The following is a 26,344-nucleotide window of genomic DNA, read 5'->3' on the forward strand; positions in this document are numbered from 1 at the left end:
GGGGTCCCGGCGCTGGGTACTCTGACAGACGCGCTGTGCTCCAGCTTCACAACCCGTCTGCAATTCGGATGTCGAGGAGAACTCACGAAGGGGAATGGCTCGCGTGCCTAAACTGGGGCAGGAGAGATGCGATTTGCCGGGATCCGGGTGCCTTTCCGTCATGCAGGAGGGGGGCAGTGAGGAAGGGAGAGTGCCACAGGATGTCCTTCCGGGACACCCAGCCCGCCCCAGTGAGGAATGAAGCTAGTTGACCCCGGATGTGTTTCCTCCCAGACCAAGTCCTCCTTACGGCCTGGGCCGCCGCTGCCGCGGAAAGCTGGGCTCTGGTTTTCTGAGTCGGTAAGTGAGCGCGCTGGAGACGCGGGCAGGTGGGGAAGCCTGAGGAGGAGGACGGGGGCTAGGCGCTGCCCGGGAGTGGCTAGACTGGCCTGCAGCCACCTGGCCGACAGGGCCTCGGTCCTGGCAGGCTTGGCTCGGGAAGACCCGTGTGGCGAACTGGAGGATCTTCCAGGCCACCTGGGATCCACATTCAATTCAACAGATGTTCTCTTAGCTGTTCCTGCCCTGCGCTAGCCCCTTTGCTTATTGCAGGAACTCAGATGAACCAGGCGACCATTTCGTGGTGCTCTGGAAGCACCTGACTATGGGGGAGATAGACGGAGGAGTCACAGAAGTCTTCTTTGATTTGGACCTTGCAGGAGCCAAATCACTAGCTGGAAAAAGGAACTGAAAGCGGGGATGTAACATGTGCAAAGGTGTATTCGGGTCTTCTTGTCTGGCAATGGTGAAAATCTAAATATCGAAAGAGCTTCGATGAAAAAGAGAATAAAGATAAAACCATAAAGGTGGTTAGGGCCAAATCGTCAAGTATCTTGCATTTGATAAGAAGGTTAGGCTGCCCTGGAGGTAGAGGAGAGCAATGGAGGATTTAAAGCAGAAGAGAGGAAAAAAGAAAAGTTACAGAATTTGTTAATTCTGGCGGCACTCAGGAAGGTACTTTGGATTATAGGAGAGTGTGGTATCAAAGACACCTGTTGGAAGACATTGCAATGGTCCAGGTGAACAGAATGAGCACCTGCAGTAGTGATGGGGAGTAGGAACTTTGGAGATTACATTAGGGTTTCTAATTTGGGAAACTGCTAAATCCACTTAGTGGTGGGCATTAGCAGTGTCCTTGACCACAAGGCACGTAAAATTTAGCCAAGGAGACGAACATAGAAGACGAACATAACGTAGTAAGTGCTGTAACAAAAATATTAAAAATGTGCTGCTGCAAGATCATAAAGAAATGCATTTAATTTTCTGGGTTGTGTGATGGTGGCATAGGGGTTCAATCTTAGCACCCAGATTAGAATTTGTCTTCTTTTACCTGATTCAGGTTTGGGTTTTTTGTTTGTTTGTGTTTACTATCACAGTGTAGGAAAGAATTCCCTGTCTATACATCAACATTTGTGTTTTATTTTGCTTAGATTGTGACCATGGCTGCTGAGTCTGATGTTCTGCACTTCCAGTTTGAACAGCAAGGAGATGTAGTCTTGCAGAAAATGAATCTCTTGAGACAGCAGAATTTATTTTGTGATGTGTCAATTTATATTAATGACACTGAGTTCCAGGGGCACAAGGTGATTTTAGCTGCTTGCTCCACTTTCATGAGAGATCAGTTTTTACTCACACAGTCAAAACATGTCAGAATCACCATCTTGCAAAGTGCAGAAGTTGGCAGAAAATTGTTGCTCTCTTGCTATACTGGAGCACTTGAAGTTAAAAGGAAAGAGCTTTTGAAATACTTGACTGCTGCTAGTTACCTTCAGATGGTTCACATTGTGGAAAAGTGCACAGAAGCTTTGTCAAATTATCTGGAAATTGATCTTTCTATGAAAAACAGCAATCAACATAATGACCTGTGTCAATCCTCTGATCCAGATGTTAAGAATGAAGAAGAAAATTCAGATAAAGACTGTGAAATAATTGAAATTCCAGAAGATAGTCCTGTAAACATAGATTTCCACGTTAAAGAAGAGGAAAGCAACGTTTTACAGTCTACAGTAGAGAACTTCACATCAGAGAGAAAGGAAATGAAATCACCAGAGCTGTCTTCAGTAGATATAGGTTTTAAAGATAATGAAATTTGTATCCTCCACGTGGAATCTATCAGTACCGCTGATGTAGAAAATGGGCAGTTTTCACAGCCTTGTACCTCTTCAAAAGCAAGCATGTATTTCTCTGAAACACAGCATTCACTGATCAATTCTACAGTTGAGAGTGGAGTGGCAGAAGTTCCTGGGAATCAAGATCAGGGCTTATTTTGTGAGAATACTGAACGAAGTCCTGGTACAGTGAATGAAATTCAGAATCTGGAGGATGCTTATTCACTGAGGCACCAATGCCCCAGGTGTCCTAGAGGATTTCTTCATGTTGAAAACTATCTGCGCCACCTTAAGATGCATAAACTGTTCTTGTGCTTACAGTGTGGGAAAACATTTACACAGAAGAAAAATCTCAACCGACACATTCGAGGGCACATGGGCATAAGGCCCTTTCAGTGTACAGTGTGCTTGAAGACATTTACTGCTAAAAGCACGCTTCAGGACCACTTGAACATACACAGTGGAGATCGACCATACAAATGCCACTGTTGTGACATGGATTTCAAGCACAAATCTGCCCTCAAAAAGCACTTAACCTCTGTGCATGGCAGAAACAGTGGTGAAAAACTACCCACGCATGATCTCAAAAGGCAAAATCTACTTTAATTAGAATTACACCTTGTTATGTAAGCCTTTTATCGTTCTGTTAGGCAAGTCTTTCTATAGAAATGCAGCATTTGTAATATTGCATCTTCCCCCTATCTTTTGGTCTTATTTTTGGTTTCTCTACACATGTTATTCTTTCTGAATTTCTACTGTCAGCTCCAAAGTGTGGGAGACGTGATAAAGCTGATGGGGTGCTGTCTAATCTCATACATTATGTATAAGACCCAGTGGTATACGTAGAGAAATAGTGTTCCTCTCTTAAATATTCTTGCTTCTAGTGACACAAGATCCAGCAGTATTTCCAGATACTGATTTTGAGTCTCTAGATAATTGATGTAAGTGTAAAATCGAACCATATCATAGCTTTAATAAATTAGGATAACGGGAAGAGACAATAAATTTAAAAACACACTATTATCCATTATTCGTTGCTCTAAGAACAGACAAGCCTAGTGAATTTTTTTTAACCAGCCACTCTTGGATTCTGAACTAAACACTAAGGTACCTGTTGTTTTAAACTGTAAAGGAACAGAATTCATGTTCACTTGGGAGTAGCAGAATTTCCTTACACATGGGCTAACACTCCTTAAAATAATGTTTCCATGAGTTGTTAGTATATGTATTTTAGAAATGATTAATTGGACCTAAGTTTCCTGATTTTATTTAATACAGTTGCATTTAATAATTTTTAGCCAGTAAAATTATACCATTGGCATGAAGCTCTGAAAAATTACTTTTCTTAGAAATCCCAACTTTATGAAAGATATTTGTTCTACTGTGTCCTTTTTAAATTTATTTCATTTTATTTTTATCTAACATATAGTAAAATTGACCTTTGTTTTTGGTGTACAGTTCTATGAATTTTAACACATGGATAGATTTATGCAACCACCACTGCAATCAGGATACAGAACATTCCATCACCCCCAAAAACTTCCTTATGCTGCTCCTTTGTAGTCAACACCTCCTCCTAGCTCTAAACCCTGGCAACAGTTCTCTATCACTATAATTTTGCCTTTTCTGGAATGTCTTAAATGGTATCTTAAATGGATGTTCCCTTTTGAGATGCTTTTTTCACCCATCCTAATGCCTTTGAGATTTATCCATGTTGTATGTATCAGTAGTTCATTCCCTTTTTTATTTTGAATTGGCAATGTATATTCGTTTTCTTGCTGTCATTAGATGAACAGTTTAAACGTGGGTAGCTATTAGTGTTCTCTTAATTATTAATAATAACTTTTTTCACTTACATTAATGCAATTTTCATTCACTACTTGATAAAAACCCTGCCCATTCCTGAAGTTTTATTCTTTGTTTCCAGAAATGTGCCATAAGCAAAAACCTGACTGTATGGTTATTTTACTAAGAGTATTAATTCAGATTGTGTTATAAGCCATCACTCGCTAATATTCCTGTCTACATATAACACAAAAATTTTTGGTGTCATAACAAAGATTCAAATATATTGTAGGGCAAATCATATTCTCTAAAGCACAGGAACTACTTTTAGTCAAGAAGCCTGATTGTATATATCTTACTTTCAAGATGTTTTATTCCTCCTCTGCTCGCCTCAAGTTTATGTAGAATTTCTGCCATATTTAGTTTCCGTTGAAGCCCTTGCATATTTTAAAATGTAATATACTTTGTACCATTTATAAGAATTTTGTGATGAGTCACATGTTGATTGTTATAAATGTTGAATATCCTTTTTGTGTTACTTTTTTGAAAAATATATTCTCCATAGAATTTAACTCTGGGAGAGACTTTAAAGAATCTAGCTCTCATATTTGATAAGAAAACCGACTTCATGACCTCCAGGTCACTAGTTGGTGGCATTGGGCAGGTCACATCTCCTTGAGCTTTTCTTAAATTTCTATGTAAAATAATAACTTTGATCTTGGTAATTCGTAAGATCATCTTCAGGTCTAAAAATCTATGATCTTATATTTAAATCTTCCTGAGTTCCTAAGAACAGAGAAGAGAGGAAAGCAAGAGAGGAGAGTTTTGTGTCTTTATGAAAGTTGCTTTTTGAGTAGTCCATTGGAGACAGAATTTTTCTAAAGTAAATAGTGTTTTTCTTCCACTGGAGAACATGATAACTATGCTTAATTTTCTTCCCAGTCTGACCTATGATTGGCCATTTGTAGGCATGAAAATATTTCCCTTTCAGAAATAGTTTGTGATTGAATACTTTTCTTATTTTTGCTTCCTAAGATGAAATTTTGTGGGGGAGGGATGGAGATGGGAAGGGAGGGTAAAAGAATAGTTTTTGGTTTTTTAGGAATTGATATCTACTATCTTTGATGTTTGAAAAAAGTATGATTGAACAATGTTTTAAGTTTTAGTGTGCCTTGTAAGGTTCTTGTGAAATTTTTTGTAAGCACTTTGAGATTTTTGCTTGGGGGGAAGGGGAGTTTTGTGAAAGTGGTGGCAGTTATTTATTATTATTTATTCCTGTTCAGTAGCATCCAGTGATCTCAAAACATTCCTAGGAGCGTGTCTGTTTGCATGACGTGTCTAAACAATTTCAGGAAAATGGAGTCTTTTTTAAAATGCAGGTATGGCAAAGTAAAGTGTCAAATTCATTCATTTAAAACATTCACTTTTAGTTGTTTGTCTTTCTCATATAATGGGAAAAATGCAGTGTGTTGGAGTTCAGCCTCTTCATTTACTACATTTATGAGTAAAAGATCTGGAAAAGATAGTTGTTAGTTTGGTGTAAAAGAAAATCTTTGCCTTTTTCCCGTGGATGTAACTATCCTATATGTTTACATAAGAAATAATAAACTGGAAATGGGAATGGAGAGCTTTGTGTTTTGTCTACATCTGTGAATTTTAAAGAAGGAAACTATTTCTCCTGGCTATTCATTTAATCATTCATTCAACAAATATTTACTGAGTCCTTACACCAATATATACCTATACTAAAGGTATACAGACAAAAATCCCTCCTCTCATGAAACTTATATTCTAGTGGAGGGAGACAAACAGTAAACAAATAAATAAAATCAGTGTATGTCAGATTTTGAAAAAAGAGTTGGAGAAAATAAGGCAGGGATAGGGAGTGCCTGGGAAGGGATTGGGATTGTAATTTTAAATATGGTGGTCAGGCCACCTTTGAAAAATCAGATTATCATATACCACTGTCCATTGGAATGGAAAACATATCTATATATCACTAGTTGAATGGAAAACATTGAAACAAATGAACCATTGTTGGGAACCTTTCTCTCGGATTGGTATACATTTCATAAAGAGAAGAGAATTAAAAAGACAATAATTCATGGAAGAAAAGTCTTTGATGTGGCCAATGAGTTTTTTTAAAAAACACTGATGTTTCCCTGTCATTCAGGCAGTAAAACCATGTATATTTTTTAAGCGTGTTATAGTTTATAAACTACTTTTCCATATGTCTTCTAATTTGTGGTGGCTTTACTTCTGTAGATGCTTTTGTTGGACATCTGGTTTCACCTTGGAAAGTGCGTTGAGTTTAATTACAATTTGTGGCCATTTTCTTAATCTGTGTTTTTCAGTTTCTCATCAGTCACAAAGCATACATACTATTTTCCTTTTAGGATTATTTTGATGAGCAAACAAAATATAATAAGACCTGGCACATAGTGAGTAACCCATAAATGTTAGTTCCCTTTTTCCTATTCCCAGTCTGTTTCGTCATCTATAAAAACAAGAATAATTTCTACCTTACAGTTTACTGTGAAAAGCCCTTCAACAAATATTTATTGAGATATTACTGCCAAAATTTATGCTCAAATTTTTATCCCTGCCAGCTTCTGAAGAGATTTAATAAAGAGATATGTGTAAGTGCCTGCCAAGTGCTTTTCTTTTTTTTTCCCACCTATGTGGAGGGATTGAGGGATCACGTCAGCAATTGATTAGGAGAGAATGAAGTCGAATGTAATACAGATGTATCAGATTGTGCTCAGTGGGTACCACGCTTTACTCGAGAGGCGTCAGACTGGCTCAAACCAGTGTCTAGAAGGCTGGCTCAAGGTTCAGATGAACGTGCAGGGAGTTTCCCATCAGCCCCTTCGGCTCACCTAGACCTCTTAACAGCACCTCCCACAGTGCTCTGGGGCTACCTAGTCACGTGATGGGGGTGGTTCGGCTCGACCAGAGGGAAGCCGATATGCAGTTCAGGTTGGGGGGGGGGGGTTACTAAGCTTCTTTCCACCTCCTCCACTCCCGGTCCTGCGTGATCTCGCGTGAAGTGGGGAGTATCTTCTCGCGAGAGCTAGGTCGGGATCCCTCCAGGTCCGCCTCCGTGGTGAGGAGGAGGAGGAGGAGGAGGAGGAGGAGGAGGAGGCGGAGGGAGGAGGAGGAGGCCCCGCCGCGGCCTTCGCCGCCGCCAACGGGGCTGTCCCTGTAGCTCCCGATGGAGTTTGAGGTCGTGAAACCGCCGCCGAGCTCTGCCCCGGCGAGACGAGGCGCCTCCGTCGCCGAGCCGCGCCGTCGCGGGGCTCCCGGGAGCGGCCCTTAGCGACCCCGCCCGGGCCCCCTCAGGTAGGGCGGGGGCGGGCACGATGCGGCTCGGGCCCCAGCCTGGGTCCCTGGTCCCCGGTGGTCGGGCGGGAGACCGGTCTCAGCCCGGGGCCTGTGCGCTGTGGTCGCCGGTGCCCCGAGGTTGGGAACTAAGGGCCGCACCTGACGCCCAGAGTCCAGGGCCTGAGGAGGCCCCTTGCCCTGCCTGGTAGGGCTTTTTCAATACCGAGCGCAAGGCGCAAATGGCCACCTCCCTTCGACACCAGCCGAGGGGAAGCCTCTGACCCCTAAGGAACCCACCCAAGCTGAGGCCAGGCTTCCATCTCCCTTTCCTACACCAGTTAGTAAGGGGGTTTAGAGGAGGTCCTCGAACCAAGTCCTCTCCTAGCTTTTCGGCTTTCTGCCCTGGGGCTTCCCGATATCCTAGTGTAGGGATGGTGAAGGCGATCTGAGTAGTAAATAGGAACCCCGGCCAAACAATGCCTTGGGAGGGCTTAACCTCCTGGGAGGGAGATGGCCGGACCACAGGGGTTGTACAGTAGATGTGACGGAGCAATGGCATGAAACACAGCCAGGGAATTCTGATATGGCTTTCTTCTTTCCCGCTTTCATTTTTCCTTCTTGGGGAAGCTTCTTAAGGAGACTCTTCCACCATCTTAGAAGAATGGTAGAAAGCATCTTTGTTTCTCGAAGAAGCAGCTCTACTTCTCTCTGTCCTTAGCTTTCAGGAAGAGAGAAGATGAGAGTAGCTGTCATTTCTATCCTTCGAATCACAGAAGTGTTTAAGATACCGGCAGATAGAATCTTGACACCAAAATAGTCTCAAGTAATCACTGACATAAAGTAGATCTAATCCCGTGATTCCCAACCTTTTTTTTTTTAATAACCACCTAGGTTCCGTTTTTTTAATTCCTACTCTCCCCTTACCTAGCTACCTCCTTTTTTATTCCTACTCTCCTCCCACCCACTGATAGAATGACTTTGTGTCCCAAATAAAGTGCTTAAGTAATCTTTTTTTACATTTTTGCATGTCACACTTTTAAGTTCCAATAGGAACTTTTGATTAACCTGACAGAGTTAATGTTCCTGCGCGAAATTGGTTTAATTTCACCCAGAAACAAAGAAACAAATGTTTTAGTTAGCCTCTGCAACCTTTTTGTAGTTAAATACACAAATTTAGTTAAGGCTTCATGAAACATTAAGAAGAATTCATGGATTCTCCTATTATTACCTTCTTTTATCTGTCTGAAAAGCTACTGTCCTAACATAACATCCCTTTCTTAGGTGGTTTACTTCCACATTCAGTTCTTGAAGAAATAGAGGCCATACATCCTGTGAAAGACCATTTTTCCATATTGCCATTTTTTGTTGTTGTTGACTTGGAGATTCATGTTTTCCAAACTTTAGTTTGGAAAATTGTTAGAAGGCCAAAATGTTAAACATATATTCCAGACATGTTTAGAAAAAGCGGATGTTATAATTCAAACTGGCTCCTGTTCTTTGAGGATTTAATTGCAGTCATGTTTATTAGTGGATCCTTTGAGTTACTTCTGATCTGTTACTGCTCTTGTGTTAACCTGACATGTAGGAAGACTTATGTCCTTTGTTTATATGTTTTCATTAATTCACTTTTTACTTTTGTCATTTGGTGTGTCTTCCAGTTTGAAAAAGTTAATAAAAATTCTTTTTTTGGAAAGCATTTTTCTTTACACAGAATTTCATATTCAGAAATAGAACTTTTACATTGTGTGCAATATGCAAGAATGCTAAAAAAAACATAATAAGATCTTATTATAATAAGTACTTATTGTTTTGGTTGGACTGGGTTGAAGTTTCACTTTCTAGTGGTGGAAAAAAGAAGTATGTGGTAAAGTAAAGCTAGCTGAAAATTAAAAATAATATTTTGACCCAGTCTCATAAATGTTCTAAGTTACATCTTTATGATCCTTTATGCAAGTTTTCTAGTTTTATGAGAACTTTCTTAACTGTAGGTGTGACTTTCACCCCAAATTCTTATTAAAAGTTAGTTTTGAGTATTACTTTATAATTTAAAGTATTCTGGAGTTGCACTGTCCAATAGTAACCTATAGCCACATCTGGCAGTCAGGCACTTGAAATGTGGTTAGTGTGAGTTGAGATGTGCTTTAAGTGTAAAATACACACCAGATTTTTAAGACTTAGTACAAAAAAAAAAAGAATTTAAAATATCTCAATAATTTTTATATTGATTACATATTGCAATGATATTTTGGCTAAATTGGGTTAAATTTAATATTAAAGTTAATTTCACCTCTTTTTCCCTTTTTTAACATGACTACTAGAAAATTTTAAATTACTTCTTGCTCTCATTATATTCTTATTGGACAGTGCTGTTCTAGAGCATCACTACTCTTCCAAGAAATAAATTATCCGAATAAAAGTAGACACATGAAAACAGAAAATTTGCTGACAGAGTATCCTCTTTACAATCAGGATAATCAAAAGGCTAAGGACTTTGGTAGTATGAAGGATAAGGTTATCCAGTGGCCATTATTTAATAGGCAGAGTGAGCAAGTTCTGTCTCAAAAATGAGTATTTTTCAAGTCTGGTCATTGCTAAAGAAGCAAAACTTTATTGGTTATATTAATATAGAAAATTATGCCATTACTGCTCCATTAGAAGACATTAAATGTTAAATCTCATACTTATTTAAGAAACTGAGTGCAGTCCCATTGTGGATTTAAGAAGTAAAACTGGAGTCATGTATCTTTCCTAACTTATACTAAAGTTATGTATAATAGCAATCTTTAACATTGTTAATTCAATTCCTTTCTCTCCAACCCTTTTTCTATGTTTGAATGCTGAGTTTTAGAGCTTACAGATTATTTCCATTGGTTTTGTTTGTTTGTTTATAGGTTAAGATCTAAATTGTGCCTGCGATACTTTAAATATAATTTTTTGAGTCCAAAACATTATTTTTAAAGTTTCTGAATTGAGAAGTACTGTTACAGTCCATTTCAGCAGCTTGAATTCCTCACTAGGTGAACTAGAATAAAAACAATGAATGTTCTAATAAGTAGAACTGAGCCCTAATGTTTACCTCTTTATAAAAAGAATTGTAATATGCTATTTTTTTTATTATATAGTAATGAAAGAGGCATGAACTTTATTCTCACATCTTAAAATCAGGTGTCATAGTCCTGAACTGTCTTCATAAGATCATGGTGGACTAATAACAGAAAATGAAAGTACTTAGCTGATATGCAGTTTGCTCTTAATAAAGCAGTTTGTAATTTGCATCATATGAGAGATGTCTATTACTCTTCCTATTTTATGAGTTAGTATTCATAGCAAGAAACTTACAGCCTGAAAAAGTAATTGAGTAAAAATCTGTTTAAGGTCCCACCTCTAATTTAAGGTTTCTCACTCCTATGCTTTATCTTGTTATCCTTCTTTAATTTTAGTGAATAGTAACTGAAATAAGTTAATATAAATAATTTAATTAGAATTTTTTTCTTAAGTAGTTCCTTTATATATCTAGAGTTGTGGGCTTTTTAATCTATTTTATCTCAATTTGAGATATTATGGGAATATCTTTAGGATGAATACTTTAGTATTAACTGTAAATATTATTGGCACTTTAGACTGCCGTAGATTCAAATAAGTTACTATGGAATGTATTAGCATAAATCTGGAAGTTTTACACATTAATATATATTCTTAGCTTGCCATAGCTCATTTAAATGCTTTTTAAAATAAATTATAAAGACAGTAGGCTATATCATTTTTGATAATTATAAAAATATTTTCTAGGTAAACGTTTACAAAGTGCCTTTTTGAAGGAATGAAAGTCCAATTTTCTCATCACTAGTTAAATGTTTTAGTGGACTGTATAAGCTTCTGTGTTTTAGATAAAATTTTATTTTGTCTTTAGCTTACTTGGGGATAGTGGTACTAAGGAAAAACGTAAAAAATCAAACCATTCCTTACACCTTATTGTATAAGGAAAATTTAGTTTGTAGTTTTCCTGTCACAAAGTTAGAATCTGACACATGGCAGAAGGAAAATTTGGCAGAGTTACTGCCAAAATTTTGGCAGAGTCTTTCTTTTTCTTTTAAAGGTATTAATTCAATTTCTGCTAGAAATTAAACTTCTCAGCATTAATTATATTAAAACATCTGATGTTCATAGACCTAGAAATACATATAGAATATTATGACATAAAACTATTAAGTGTATTCTGGAATAGTTTGAAACACTTCAAAACTAATAGGTGAAAATATGAAAGAAAGCATTTTTGTGTTTAGTTCAAACTTGAATGGTTCCCCGCACTCCCCACTGATTAATGTAAAGCATTTCGGGATGATTTTGGAAAAGTAAATAAGAAAGTATTTGCTACTAGTCTCATATTACTCACTGGCCTGTGATACCCTAACCCACAGAATTAGCATTTCCACACAGGTGGCCATTATGAAAAGATAGATGCAGTGTCTTGTTTTAATGAATATTTTATAGGGTCAAGTTATTAACTAAATTAGGGCTCTGAGTAGTAGATTTAAGATAAAATTCATTATTCCTCAGAGGCCTTTTCATTGTGTAATTCTGCAGCCTAGAAAAGTGAACATTAAAAATGTTAAATAGAGGTCTGGCCCCGTGGCCCAGTGATTAAGTTCGAGAGCTCCGCTGCAGGCGGCCCAGTGTTTCATTCGTTCGAATCCTGGGCGCGGACATGGCACTGCTCATCAAACCACGCTGAGGCAGCGTCCCACATGCCACAACTAAAAGGACCCACAACGAAGAATATACAACTATGTACCAGGGAGCTTTGGGGAGCAAAAGGAAAAAAAATAAAATCTTAAAAAAAAAATGTTAAATAGTTTCAGGGAGCGATGTGTTCACTTGCTTAGTGCTTATCTCTATAAAGTTGGAAGCAAACTAACTGGTTTTAAGATTAATGACATTAATAAATGTGGCAATGTGAGGATGAACCGTGTAAAATAAATATAACTTACAAGATTTGGCTAATTTAAAAATAAAGGTATTACATACTTTGCATGAGAGCTGTTTGAGGGAAAGTTTGTATAGGGTGCTTTTTACGTAGGAAGCCCTATAATTCAGTTTTACCAAGATATTTTTTTAAAACTTTAGTTTTTGTGAACATAAAAGCACAATAAAAGCTAAGGGAATTCTTCATTTGGATGTGGGGATATAGGAGAATCAGTTATATACTTTTCTGTCCTGAATCTGACTACATTTTTAAACATCTAATTTCTGTGGAACTAAAACATTTGGGTTAGTAAACATTCTCATGAAATAAAGTATTGGCTGTTTAATTGCCCTAAATACCTAGATTTCTTGTTCACCAGAGAGCCTTTGTCAGACTTATATAAGTTTTGAATTGGATGATATGGAAAATTTGTGAAATGTAGAGTGTTTAAGTTAGATATCTAAAGATTTTAAATTAGAGGACGATGTAGTTTTGATACTAAATATTTTATTTTACTAAAAATTATGGAACACACATTTTAATCTTAGGAATAAGAAAAGAAAATTCACTGTTATTTTCTCCATGTGCCTCTTAATCATATGCATATATAATTTTTCCCAAACTATAATCGTAGCAAAGAAATTTATTATTTTGCTTTTTTTGTCTAATTAGAATTATTAGATGAGGATGTGTTGTGTTCTTCTATATCTTGCTCATTGGACTTGACAGTTTTTGCTTATATATATATATATCACTAAATGATATAGTTTGTCTAAAGTGTTATGGGGGGCTGTCCCCGCGGCCGAGTGCTTAAGTTGGAGCGCTCCACTTCTGCAGCCCGGGGTTTCACTGGTTCGGATCCTGGGCGTGGACGTGGCACCGCTCATTAGGCCCTGCTGAGGTGGTGTCCCACGTAGCACAACCAGAGGCACTCACAATTACAGTATACAGCCATGTAATGGGGGGGCTTTGGGGAGAAGAATAAAAAAAAAAGAAGATGGGCAACAGTTGTTAGCTCAGGTGTGAATCTTTAAAAAAAAAAAAGTATTGTGGGGAACCACATTCAAGATTTGTAAGACAATATTTTCTTTTTTTTTACTTTTCGTTGTCTTTTAAAGTCAGCATCATTCTTTGATTTATGGACAAACAGCTCTGTGGTCACAATCTTCCCCTATACTGTGGTTTTTGGTACCTTAGTTAGCCTCCTAGTCAAGTCATGACCAGAGATTTCCTCTTTTGTGAAGCTGCCAAGTTGAACATATCCTTGACTGACTTGGTCATTCAGGTGGCAACCTGTTTCTTCATACTTGACTCACTACAATATTGTTTGGATCAATAGTTTCCAAATAGTTTCACCTCTTAGGCTATACCTTAATATGTTTTGGGTAGTAGATATCTAAGGGAAACACTTCAAAAAAAAAAAGCAGCAATCCAAAGTGATTTGTGTTCTTAAAAATGAAATGGGCAAGTTAATCTGCTTATTTGATATGGTCTTTAAGAAAAATACTTGAAAGCTTTGATGACTGTTATATGAGCAACTGATATAAATATGTTTAGTTGAAAGAAACACTATTAAGATACTGTTTCTGGACAAAATTTCGAAAGTCTAATTCAGGAAATAAATTTATAGAAAAAGACATCAAGCATATAAAATTATTCAGAAGCATTTTAAGTTTTGAAACTGTGATGTTTAACTTTATGAATTAACCCTTGAAAGGTGAATGATGAATATGTGGTTAATTCTTACTTTTGTCCATTTCCAGCTTACAAAACACTACACAGCAAAATAATGATCTGCTAGACTGCTAACCCGAGCATCCAGCTTCCACAATGCCTGTGCAGGCAGCTCAGTGGACAGAATTTCTGTCCTGTCCAATCTGCTATAATGAATTTGATGAGAATGTGCACAAACCCATCAGTTTAGGTTGTTCACACACTGTTTGCAAGACCTGCTTGAATAAACTTCACCGAAAAGCTTGTCCTTTTGACCAGACTGCCATCAACACAGACATTGATGTGCTTCCTGTCAACTTTGCACTTCTCCAGTTAGTCGGAGCCCAGGTAAGCTTTCAAGATTTTACTAATTTGGTATATGTAATAATTATAGAACTTTGTTCCTTACAAGGTACAAAGTATGTCTAGTGATATTTGAGACATTAAAAGTATTTAGTGTACCTGATTTTCATGATTGTATTCTGCAAAAGATTTTCTTTAGATTATGTCATAAATCCTTATGCAAAACCGTAAATTCTATTATAGTTATGTATTTGTGTTCAATGCTGTGGCCAAAATTTATATTTATTAATGATTTTGGTGGATTAGAAACATTCTTATGTAGCATACATAAATATTTATTCATTAGGTATTACAAAAAGAAATGTAATCAAAGCTTTGACCAGAAGTCAACCAACTAGAACTCTCAAATGGAGATTTTTTTGGTTTTCTTTTTAACTTCACTTGACTTTTAGGATAATATTATAAATGAGAAAATAAGATCTGTTTGGGGATGTATATATAGAAAACAAATTTTCAGAGTGTCAGTAAGAAATTCCACAGAGTTTTTTATGCTCAAGTACTAGAAAATTATAAATATTTCTTGTTTGTAATCACCTTACTAAATCAGAACAACACCCTAGATTTATAATAATTTCCATTTAATGAGTGCTGACTTTATGTTAGGTATGATAGTAAGCATTCAACATCTATTATTGCTAATTCTTACCATAGTTCTTCAGGTAGTTGTTATCCCCGTTTTACAGGTGAGAAAGAAGATGAAATTCTGTACATGATGCACTACATATTAAGCAAGAAAGTAAGGATTTTTCTGATTAATCACTTCTTAGAAAATTCAGTGGATTCAAATACTCCATTCCTTTAGTATCTTGATATTTAAAGTTTTCCTTTTAAAGCACATTTCAATGTTTATAGTCCAGTTAGACACTCTGAAATCAAGATGTGTCTACAGTAAGTCGTGTGTCATGATTTAATTGGCAGCATTTTTTTTCATAATGGTTCCTCTTGCAAACAGTGGCATCTTAGATCCAATAAAATAATGCAGACTTTTTGTAATAATGCTAGCTACAGTCTATTTAGCGTCTGCTATAGGTCAGATATTGTGTTTGTTTTTTATAAATCTTCTCTCTCTGTTGGTCCTTGAAATAGTCTGCATACAGTGTGACTTCTGTTACTTTTCCAGCTTCACCTCCTACTATTGTCCTCACTCTTTTCTGCTTAAGCCATACTGGCCTCCTAGCCAATTTTCCGATATGCCAAACATGTTCCCACCTGAGGGCTTTTGTAGTGACCATTATCTTTGCCTAGAATACTCATTCCCTCTCCTCTTTCAGGTCTTTATTCAAATATCCTGATTCCCAGGAAAGCCTGTCCTGACCACCCCTGTTAAAATTGCAGACCCTCTCCAGCACTCCTAATCCTCCTTATCCTTGCTGTGTAATTTTACTGATCACCTTCTATCATACTGTATGTTTACTTACTATGTGTTTTTATTTATTGGCTGCCTCCTCTCTTCTCCACTAGAATGTGAGCTCCATAAGGGCAAGAAATTTTGTCTGTTTTGCTCACTGTTAGATGCCTATTGCCTAAAACTATGGTTGGCATCTGGTAAGCACTCCATAAAAATAAATATTTTTTGAATTAAATTGAATTTTCATAATCGCCCTATGAAATAGGGATTTTCATCTTCATTTTGCAGATTGGGAAACCATGATTTAGAGCAGTTAAACAGTTTATTCAAGATCACTCATAGAAGTGGCAGAGCTGCAGTTTATACCCAAGTTTTGACCTTTTGTTGAGAACACAGTGTTTTGTGGTGCTTATAATTCTAGCAAGGGGAGACAGACCATAAACAATAAATATCATAAGTAAATCATATAGTAAGAAGATGCTAAGGGGAAAAAATTTTGCCTCTTTTCCTGCGTTTTTTTTTTTTGGGCTGAGGAAGATTTGCCCTGAGCTAACATCCATTGCCAGTCCTTCTCTTTCTTTTTTGTTTGAGGAAAATTAGCCCTGAACTGACATCTGTGCCGATCTTCCTCCATTTTTTTTTTTTTTTCTCTAGTACGTGGGACACATCCACAGTGTGGTTGGTGAGTGGAGTAGGTCCACGCCCGGGATCTGAACCCATAAACTCGGGCTGCTGAAGCAGAGTCTGCATAACTTTAACCACTCGGCCCCTGAGCTGGGCCCTCTTTTTCTCCTAGTTTTTATTTTAAAATGCTTTTAGAAAAAGTTGCAAAAAGTAGTATACAGAGAATCTGTATAACTTTCTGCAGCTTCCCTTAATGTTAACACCTTTAAAAATCATAGTATAGTCACCATCCCAAGAAATTAATATAATACTATTAACTACCTCCTTGTTTTTTCCATTCATTAATCTACCCAGCCCCTGCTATTAAGTATGATAGCCTTGGTTCTGAGAAAGCAGTTTAGCTAGGTGTTTGGCTTTAATTTTACTTAAAATACTTTAATGTATTATCTCTGTGTTATAATTTTTACTCACCAAGATTATTATCAGGTATACAAATAACAGTTGCATGAGCGGGATGAATGTATTTCTTCATTTTTTCTTTGTTTTTAGGTACCAGATCATCAGTCAATAAAGTTAAGTAATCTAGGTGAGAACAAACACTATGAGGTTGCAAAGAAATGTGTTGAGGATTTGGCACTCTACTTAAAACCACTAAGTGGAGGTAAAGGTAAGTTCATAAAAAGTGTGTTACTGGTGAGTAGGACTTGGTAATACATTTACGTTGAAAGACTTGGTATTAATACCCTATTAAATAATTTTAAGTTTTGAAAATAAGTTTGGTTGAAGAGATCTTGGGAAACTTTTTCTTTTTTTTAAAGATTGGTACCTGAGCTAACAACCGTTGCCAATCTTTTTTTTTTTTCACTGCTTTTTTCTCCTCATATCCCCCCAGTATATAGTTGTATATTTTAGTTGTGGGTCCTTCTAGTTGTGGTATGTGGGATGCCACCTCAACATGGCTTGACGAGTGGTGCCATGTCCGCATCAGGATCTGAACCAGCAAAACCCTGGGCCGCCAAAGCCGAGCGAGAGAACTTAACCATTCGGCCATGAGGCTGGCCCCTTGGGAAACTTTTTGATTGAGAAAATTTGTTATACTATTTTCTGAAAATAACTGATATTGTTAATAATTTAAGAATTCCTCAGATACATTTATATTTGTTGATTAATAGTGTTATATCAGAATATTAGTTTTGATAAGTTCTAAGACAGTTTCATGTATTCATGTATAATTCAATCATTTATTAACTTTTATTGAGTTCTTTTTTTTTTTTGAGGAAGATTAGCCCTGAGCTAACTTCTGCTGCCAGTCCTCCTCATTTTGCTGAGGAAGACTGGCCCTAAGCTAACATCTGTGCCCATCATCCTCTACTTTATATGTGGGACGCCTAGCACAGCATGGCTTGCCAAGCGGTGCCATGTCCGCATTCAGGATCCAAACCGGCAAACCCCAGGCTGCCAAAGCGGAACATGCGAACTTAACTGCTATGCTACTGGGCTGGCCCCTATTGAGCTCTAATAGTGGTTAGGGTCCCTTCTTCCATGGAACCCACAGTCTGTTGGGGGAGGTAGGCATACAAGTGCAATAAATTATTTTAAGTGCTATGACAGGAATGGAATTCTGTTTTGTTTATCATTGCATACCCAGTGACTGGCACATCATAGATGTATTAAAAAGTTGAATGAGGGGCTGGTCCTGTGGCCAAGTAGTTGGGTTCGTGTGCTCCACTTTGGCAGCCCAAGGTTTCTCTGGTTTGGATCCTGGGCACAGACATGGCACCCCTCATCAGGCCATTCTGAGGCAGCGTCGCACATAGCACAACAAGAAGGACTCACAACTAGAATATACAACTATGTAGTGGGAGCCTTTGGGGAGAAAAAGAAGAAAAGAAAAAAGAAGATTTGCAACAGATGTTAGCTGAGGTGCCAATCTTTTAAAAAAAAAAACGTTGAGTGAATGAATCAGTCAAGTATTTATTTTGTACCTGCTCTGTGCTTTTCACTGTTGGATATTTTAGACATAGTGATTTCCTTGAGAAACTTACCCTGTCTACCACATTCGTTCATTCATTCATTGAACACATCTCTAAAGAATATGTACTATTTTGGTACTTTGGATACATTAGTAAAAATGCCTGTCCTCATACCATTTATGTTTTGGAAAAGGGAGAAAGTCTAATAAACAAGTATAATAAAAAATAAAATTATATAGTATGTTATAAATGAAACTTGGAAAGAAAACAATACATTTAGAGGGATCAGAAATGTCATGGTGAGGGGAGATGGGTAGGTTGCAATTTTATTTTATTTTATTGATTAATTTATTGAAATACAATTGACATAGAGGTTAAATATGGTGATTAATGTAGGCCTCATTGAGAAGGTAGCTTTTGAACTTGAAGTGAGATGAAAGAGGTCAGGTAGTTAGCCATGTAGGTTCTAGGGAGAAGACTGTTCCAGGCAGAAGGAATAGCAAAGTCCTCAAGGCATGCCTAGTATCTTCAAAGAACAATAGGAGAGTGTGCTGGAGCAGTATGAGTAAAGGGGAGAGCTGTATGAAATAGATGAAAAGAAATGGTGAGGCCAGATGATGCACAGATTTACAGGACATTTTAAAGACTTGAGTTTTTACTCTGACTGAAATTGGACAATCACTCTAGGGTTTGGAGCAGAGAAGTGATACAGTCTGACTAATATTAAAAGGATCACTCTAGCTGCTCTCTTGAGAATTCAGGATAGAAGGGCAAGGGTAGAAGCAGGTTATCACTTAATAGGCTGATGGAACAAGGTTAGTAGCAGTGGAGGTAGTGAGAAGTGGGTAGTCTGGGTATATTTTGAAGGCAGAGTCAAGAGGATTTCCTACATTATTGTATGTGGGGTATGAAAGAAAGAGCAGTGTCAAGTAAGACTCCTGGGTTTTTGGACCTGAGCACTAAGAAAGAGGTTGCCATCTGTTTAGACAGAGAATACAGCAGGTAGATCAGTTTAGGTAGGAAGATCAGGAGTTCAATTTTGGCATGTGAAGTTTGAGATGTCAGATCTTCACTTGGATGCTACTGAGTAATCAGTGCATATATGTTAAGGAATGAGGTATAGGAGCTCTAACTGGGAGTCATTGATGTATAGATGGTATATAAAGCAATACAACTGGATGAGATCACCTAAGTAGTGAGTGTAGATAGAAAAGAAAACAAAAACTGGGTTTTCAGGCCCTTTAACAGAAAGAAAAGATGAAGTCAGAAAGAGAAAAGATGAAATCAGCAAAGAAGACTGGAAAAAAAGGAGAAGGAAGGAAGAAAACCAAGAGAATAGGGTTTTCTGGAAGGCAGGTATTTAGTGGAGTTAGGGGTGATCACCTGTGTTGAGTGCTGTTGAGAGGTCAGGTAAGATAAAGACTGAGAATTGACCATTGATTTAGCAAAGTAGAGACAGTTGTCATGACAAGAGCAGGTTTGTTCAGTGATAGTGGCAAAACGTTGGAGTAGGTTTTAAAGATTGTGAAGCAAAGAATTAGAGATAGTGAATAGATACAACACTAGAGGATTTGCTACAAAAGGGAGGAAAGAAATGGAGCAGAGCTGGTAGGGGAAGAGATTTCAATAAAAAGATTTATTTATTTTTAAGGTGAGTGAAGTAACAGCGTGCTTGTTTTTATTGTATACTGATGGAAATGATCAAATAAAAAGGGAAAAATTGATGATGTCGGGGAGAGGGGAGGGTTGCTGGAGCAATATCATTGTGTCAGGAAAAAGGAAATAGGATCTAAGATCTTGCCATTAAGCAGTGTTATTAAATGCCTTGTATACAATAAAAAACAATTTAGAGCTGTTATTGATGATTATTTTTAGATTAAACTTTATTCATTCAACTTTAAATTTACTTTCAATAGTTTTAGTGAACATGGAGAATAGACTAAATAATACTCTCTTTTCGGGGACACATACAACCCAGGAACAGGATACCTGACTAAAATTTGAAGTAACTAAAAATTAGGCTCCTCTTACCACAGAGCAGTAATAAACAGACAAAATACTCATTATTAAAAAAATGAAAGTACCTTATGAGAACTCATTAGGAATTGTTGCTTAATAGTTAAATACAGATAATAAAAATTGACTTGTCTTTTTTAATTGAAAAAACATTAGTTTCCTTTGGTTCCTTTTTCCTAAAGGTGTAGCTAGTTTGAACCAGAGTGCACTGAGCCGTCCAATGCAAAGGAAACTGGTGACACTTGTAAACTGTCAACTGGTGGAGGAAGAAGGTCGTGTGAGAGCCATGCGAGCAGCCCGCTCACTTGGAGAAAGAACTGTAACGGAACTAATATTACAGCACCAGAACCCTCAGCAATTGTCTGCCAACCTATGGGCTGCTGTCAGGGCTCGAGGATGCCAGTTTCTAGGGCCAGGTAAGATAAAACACTATCTTGCCTTTCTTACTGGCTGTCAGGGCTAGAGGATGCCATTTCCTAAAGGAAGGTGAGACTCCCCCGACTCAACTTAGCATAATTAAAAATAAACCAGTTTTTGTTGATCATAATTGATGTGATAGTGTGGTAATGTTTTACAATAAATTTCTTATTTAATCCTCAGTGACCTTGAAGAGAGGTGACACAGATCCAATTTTACAAATTATAAAACTGAGTTAGAGAGAGGCCTAAGATTACACAGGTAGTAAGTAAAGGTAAAGTAAACTTTTTTTATGAAAAAAATCAAAAATTCTTGATCGGCATGCTCCACTTCAATGGCCTGGCTTCAGTTCCCCGGTGTGGAGCCACACCACTCGTCTGTCAGTAGCCGTGCTCTGGCAGTGGCTCACGTGGAAGAACAAGAACTTAAAACTGTACTCAACTGGTTCAACTATGTACTTTGCAGGGGGATAAGGAGGAAAAAGGAAGGAGGAAGAGTGGCAACAGATGTTAGCTTAGGGCGAATTTTCCCCTGGAAAAAAAGAAGATAGTGTTTCTCATATTAAGAGACATATACATTAAAATTATACTGAAATAACCATTTCTCACCTATCAGATTGGCAGACTCCGAAAGTTTGACAGTGTATTCTGTTGTCAAGGCCGTGGGAAAACATGTACTTTCATCTAGTAATGATGGGAATGCAAAGTAGTATAAACTCTAAAGAGGAATTTGGCAATAGCTAGCAAAATCATCTGTGTATTTACCCTTTGGCTCAACAGTCCCATTTCTAGGAATCTATCCCAAAGATGTAGCAAATAGTACAAAATGCATAAAGTTATAAAGCACTATTTGTAACAGTAAACATCTGGAAGCAACTTGGGTGTCTATGAATAAGAGACTGGTTTAATAAACTGGTATATCCTTCCAATGGAGTTACTACGCAGCTGTTGAAAGGAATGAGGAAGATGTATATATTCTGGTAAAGTGTGATCTCTAGATACATTAAGTTAGAAAATAAAAGAGAGGTGCAGAATACTGTGTTTATTATAGTATCTTTTATCTAAGAAAGGGAGAGAGATACAACCATTATCTACTTATTTCTTCATATTTTCCAAAAGAAACAATTGTAGGAAAAATAAGCAATAAACTTATGTAGAGGAGGGAGGAACCCAGAGAAAGCAGACAGGGACAAAAGCTAGACCTGGCTGAATGCACCTTGTTTTGTACTTTGGACCCATGTAAATGCCTTATTTAATTATAAAACAATTTTTAGTAAAAATAAATAATTAAAAATTTAAATAAAATGGATAAAACAAAACATTAGCAAGTTGGTAGCATGTTCATTAGAAATGAATTACTTAAGGTGACTTTAGAACACAGTATTTTGATTTTTATATCCCTAGTGGGATGTATAATCCTAAATTGTATTTGCTATTCATATTGTTCAATATTTCATTGGTATTGTTATTTTGAAACTATTACACAGACACATAGTAGGATAAAGCAAGTAAGCAATTATGTTAATGCCGTTAGGAACCAAGATTTTCAGCATTTAATAAAAAAGATACAAGTATGAAATAATTTATGTGAAAACCCTGCAGTCTTAATTTTGAATTGCCAGTATCAGTATAGACTCATTTACTTTTCTTTTTCTAAAAGAAAGCCTGTTTCCTAGATCTCTCCACTGAAGAGGCTAAGAAGCAGTGAATAGCCTTAGCACCCAGATTGTGGCCTTTAATAAAGGGTGTTGAAGGTATCCTCTTTTAGCAGAACTCCAGCTAATAAATTTAGGAAAAAAAATTAAAATTAGAAAAATCACAAATTGCAACCTCAAATGAATTAATGGGTCAAGGCAGCAATTATTGTGAGTATTAAAACCATTAGATGAAAGGTTGCTGGGAGAATTTATAATAGATGGATAAGGCCTGAACTTATCCCCTAATCAACCATAACATTATAATAGTGAGACACCTAGGCCTTATATTTCTCTTGATTTTGATACATGGAATAAGTATGCTTGGCAAACACAAAACAAAACCTCATTCTGAATCTACCCAAGCCCTCTAGTTTACATGAAATAGGGAGATAAAGGAACACATTTACAAACACTGCAAGCACAAAATTAGCCAAATCAAGAATGTGGGAAATTGGAAAATGATTGTTTCTTCAACAGATAACTGGATTTCCTTTTAAATGGGAGGGGGTTGATAAAGGGGAGCTAGTGTAGATTTTTTTTTAAATCCTGAAGACATATCAACCAATAGCAGTGTATGGACTTTTTTGGATATTTACTCAAAGAAACCAACTATATAAAGAAATCTTCTGAGACAATGGAAGAAAATTCAACATGGACTGGATGTTAGATGATATTAAGGAAATATATTACTTTTTATAGATGTGATAATGGTGTTGGGGGAAAAAAAGGCCTTACATGTTAGAAGTTCATGATGAATTATTTAAGGGTGACGTGCTGTGTTGTCTGGGATTTACTTCAAAAACACTCCAGCCAAAGCAAACTAGGGAATTGGGTAAAGAATAGGTGAAATCCTACTGGCAAAAGCTGTGTTATGGGTACATGTTATCTCTATTTTTGTGTATGTTTAAATTTTTTATAATACAAAGTTAAATTGAAAAATAATTTTAAAAATTCACATTTATATATAAGTTAAGAATGCTACTTTTCAATATTTCCTCATGTTTATTTATCTTACCTAAGAAGCACTAGGCTAGGTGTCAAATGTCGTTTGTTCTACAACTCAACGATGAAAAGACAAATGACCCAATTAAAAAATGGGCCAAGGGCTTAAATAGACATTTCTCCAAAGAAGATAAACAGATGGCCAAAAACCACACGAAAAGATACTCGGCATCATTAGTCATTAAAGAAATGCAAATCAAAATCATAATGAGATACCACTTCACACCCACTAGGTTTGCCGTAATTTTAAAAATGGAAAATAAAAAGTGTTGACAAAGTTTTAGAGAACTTGGGAATGTTAAATGGTGCAGCCTCTGTGGAAAAGAATTTGACAGTTCCTCAAAAAGTTAAACATAGAATTACCATATGACCCAGCAGTTCCACTCTTAGGTATGTACCCAAAAGAGTAGAAAACAGGTATTCAAACTAATACTTAGACACAAATGTTTATAGCAGCATTATTCACAATAGGTCAGAAGGTGGAAACAATCCAGATGTCCATCAACTGATGATAAACAAAATGTGGTCTATCCATAAATAAAATATGGTTCATCCATAAAAAGGAGTGAAATACTGATACATGCTACAATGTGGATGAACCTTGAAAACACTATATTAAATGAAAGAAGCCAGACAAAAGGTCACATATTCTATGATTCCATTTATGTGAAGCATCCACAAAGGTAAATCCATAGAGCTAGACATCAGACTAGTGATTGCCAGAGTCTGGGGGTAGAGGGTATGGAGAGTGACTGCTTAATGGCTATAGGGTTCCTTTGAGGTGATGAAAATGTCTTAGAACTAGATGGAGTTGATGATTGTACAACATTATGAATTGTATAATTTAAAATGGTTAATTTTACATTATGTGAATTTTACCTCAATTGAAAAATAAAAAGTCCTTGGTTCTAGTTACAGTTTTGCTGCTAACCAGTTGTGAACCTTGGCCTTGTCGCTTAGCTTCTCTGGGCCTCAGTGCCTCACTTGGACAAAAAGGGGTTTGATTTTTAATGTAGGTTGTGGATGATCTCTCAGCTCTAAAGTTTCATTATTTTAATTGAGAGCCAATGTATTTTTAACTTTTAATTTTGAAATAATTTCAAATTTATCAGAGTTGCAATAATAAGGCAGAGAATTTCCCATATACTCTTTATCTATGTTTATTAATATTTAATATTTTGCTATATTTATTATATTACTCTTTCTCTTTTTTCAACCATTTGAGCATAGGTTGCATATTTCATCCCCTTACTACTTCAGTGTGTTTCCTAACAACAAGGATACTATCTTACATAACACTACACTACATTCATCAAATTCAGAAAATATTGATAAAATACTAGAATCTATACTTCGTATACCAATTTTGACAATTATTCCAAAAAAGTCTTTTATGGCATTTATTTTCTTCCAATATGTGATCCAGTCCAAGATCACTTATTGAATTTATTTGTCACATCTCTTTTTAAGTCTTGTTAATCTGGAACCGTCCCTCAGCCTTTCTTTGTCTGACGTTGGTATACTTGAAGAATACGGGCCAGTTATTTTATAAAATATTCTTTAATTTGGTTTTGTCTGATGTTCCCTCATGATTAGATTCAGATTATATTATACATCTCTGACTGGAAAACAACATAAATGAATACCTTCTTTAGGTATTGCATCCAGAGGCTAACTCATATCACTTTAAAATTATATACAAAATAGTTCTGACAGGCAAAGTAACAGTCTCGTGCATAAAAAAATTACCATTTTTCATAACACTCCTGTGTGTCTTTTACATATTATTTAATTGTTGGGGTAGCTCTGTGTGTTTTATAAATGAGGACTTTTCATTTTAACATCATGATACAGTTGATTATTAAATGTCTGCAGAAGATATTTTAAGTTCTGTTAACTTGTGTTCCCATCATTTGTTTAGTAGGAATATGTTTTGTTTGATTACTTTTTAAGTGAAGTGTATTTGTGTATGTGTGATGTCCTTTTTTTGTGCCAACTGAATACAAATTGGATAATGGACCACCATAAGCTAATACCCAAAAACGTCTGTGACAGACATGATCTGCGGGTTCCTCATTTATTATAAACTCATGTTCCTTCTTCTAGCTATGCAAGAAGAGGCCTTGAAGCTGGTGTTGCTGGCATTAGAAGATGGTTCTGCTCTCTCAAGGAAAGTTCTGGTACTTTTTGTTGTGCAAAGACTAGAACCAAGATTTCCTCAGGCATCAAAAACAAGTATTGGTCATGTTGTGCAACTACTGTATCGAGCTTCTTGTTTTAAGGTAAGTAGCTAGCAACCATGTAAACATTACATGTGTGTGTGAGACCGCGGCTTCCTAGAAGAGGTGTTACCTGGTCTAGAGGCCTAGAGCTGCAGGATGCTTATGAGAGTTGGAAGGAGACTTTTTTCCTTCTGCATTGATTGCTTCTGTGATACTACGTACTGGGAATAGGAACACGTATGTGAAGGTGTCAGTAACACAAAGCAGAATATAGGGACATAATTTGGTAAACTTGACTCTTGGGATAGTAAAAGTAAAAAGAAGCCTAATTCAGTTCTATTTACCATCTTAAAAGGGAATCAGGAACTATACTGAAAACTTCATACGAGTAAACAAATGTTTTAACTTCCCCATTATTATTTTTATCTCATTCTCTGTGGTGATTAGATTGAAGCCTTTAATCTGAAGGTGGCCTATATGTTGTTTTAGGGACAAAAAGGGAGTAAAAAGTTGAGGAGATTGCCCCATTCTGCAGTCTGCAAAGCACCCTGGGTTTTTTTGTTTGGGGGGGTTTTTTTTGGTAGAGAGGTCAGGGAAGAACCCCAAGATATTTAGAAATGTGGTTTCATTGTCTAATAACCTTGTGAATGGCAACAAGTACTGAGAGAAGAGGAAGGTAGGCTGAATACATGAAGTTTCTGCATGTTACAAGAGTATAGGTTGCTGGCTGCATCTTGAGAAAGGCTTATCG

General features: G+C 36.8%; 2 protein-coding genes across 8 annotated transcripts in view; both read left to right on the forward strand.

Moving 5' to 3' along the window:
* The first annotated feature begins 87 nt into the window (after positions 1 to 87).
* ZBTB6 (zinc finger and BTB domain containing 6) lies at positions 88 to 5,557 on the forward strand. Its single transcript, XM_014840609.3, has 2 exons — positions 88 to 339; positions 1,470 to 5,557. Exons 1-2 carry the CDS (start codon positions 238 to 240, stop codon positions 2,751 to 2,753), a joined length of 1,386 nt encoding a protein of 461 aa, XP_014696095.2. The 5' UTR covers positions 88 to 237; the 3' UTR covers positions 2,754 to 5,557.
* A 1,462-nt stretch (positions 5,558 to 7,019) lies between these two features.
* The window catches only part of RC3H2 (ring finger and CCCH-type domains 2), a 53,979-nt gene continuing 34,654 nt past the window's right edge, over positions 7,020 to 26,344 (forward strand). For all 7 annotated transcript variants that reach the window (XM_070518804.1, XM_070518802.1, XM_014840605.3 and 4 more), the window contains exons 1-5: positions 7,020 to 7,274; positions 13,983 to 14,280; positions 16,817 to 16,934; positions 20,439 to 20,672; positions 25,478 to 25,653. In XM_070518804.1, the coding sequence (XP_070374905.1) occupies positions 14,050 to 14,280; positions 16,817 to 16,934; positions 20,439 to 20,672; positions 25,478 to 25,653 (759 nt within the window). In that variant the 5' untranslated portion in view covers positions 7,020 to 7,274; positions 13,983 to 14,049. The remainder of the gene's footprint in view (positions 7,275 to 13,982; positions 14,281 to 16,816; positions 16,935 to 20,438; positions 20,673 to 25,477; positions 25,654 to 26,344) is intronic.

Source organism: Equus asinus, chromosome 10 (assembly GCF_041296235.1).
Source record: "Equus asinus isolate D_3611 breed Donkey chromosome 10, EquAss-T2T_v2, whole genome shotgun sequence".
Lineage (NCBI taxonomy): Eukaryota > Metazoa > Chordata > Mammalia > Perissodactyla > Equidae > Equus > Equus asinus.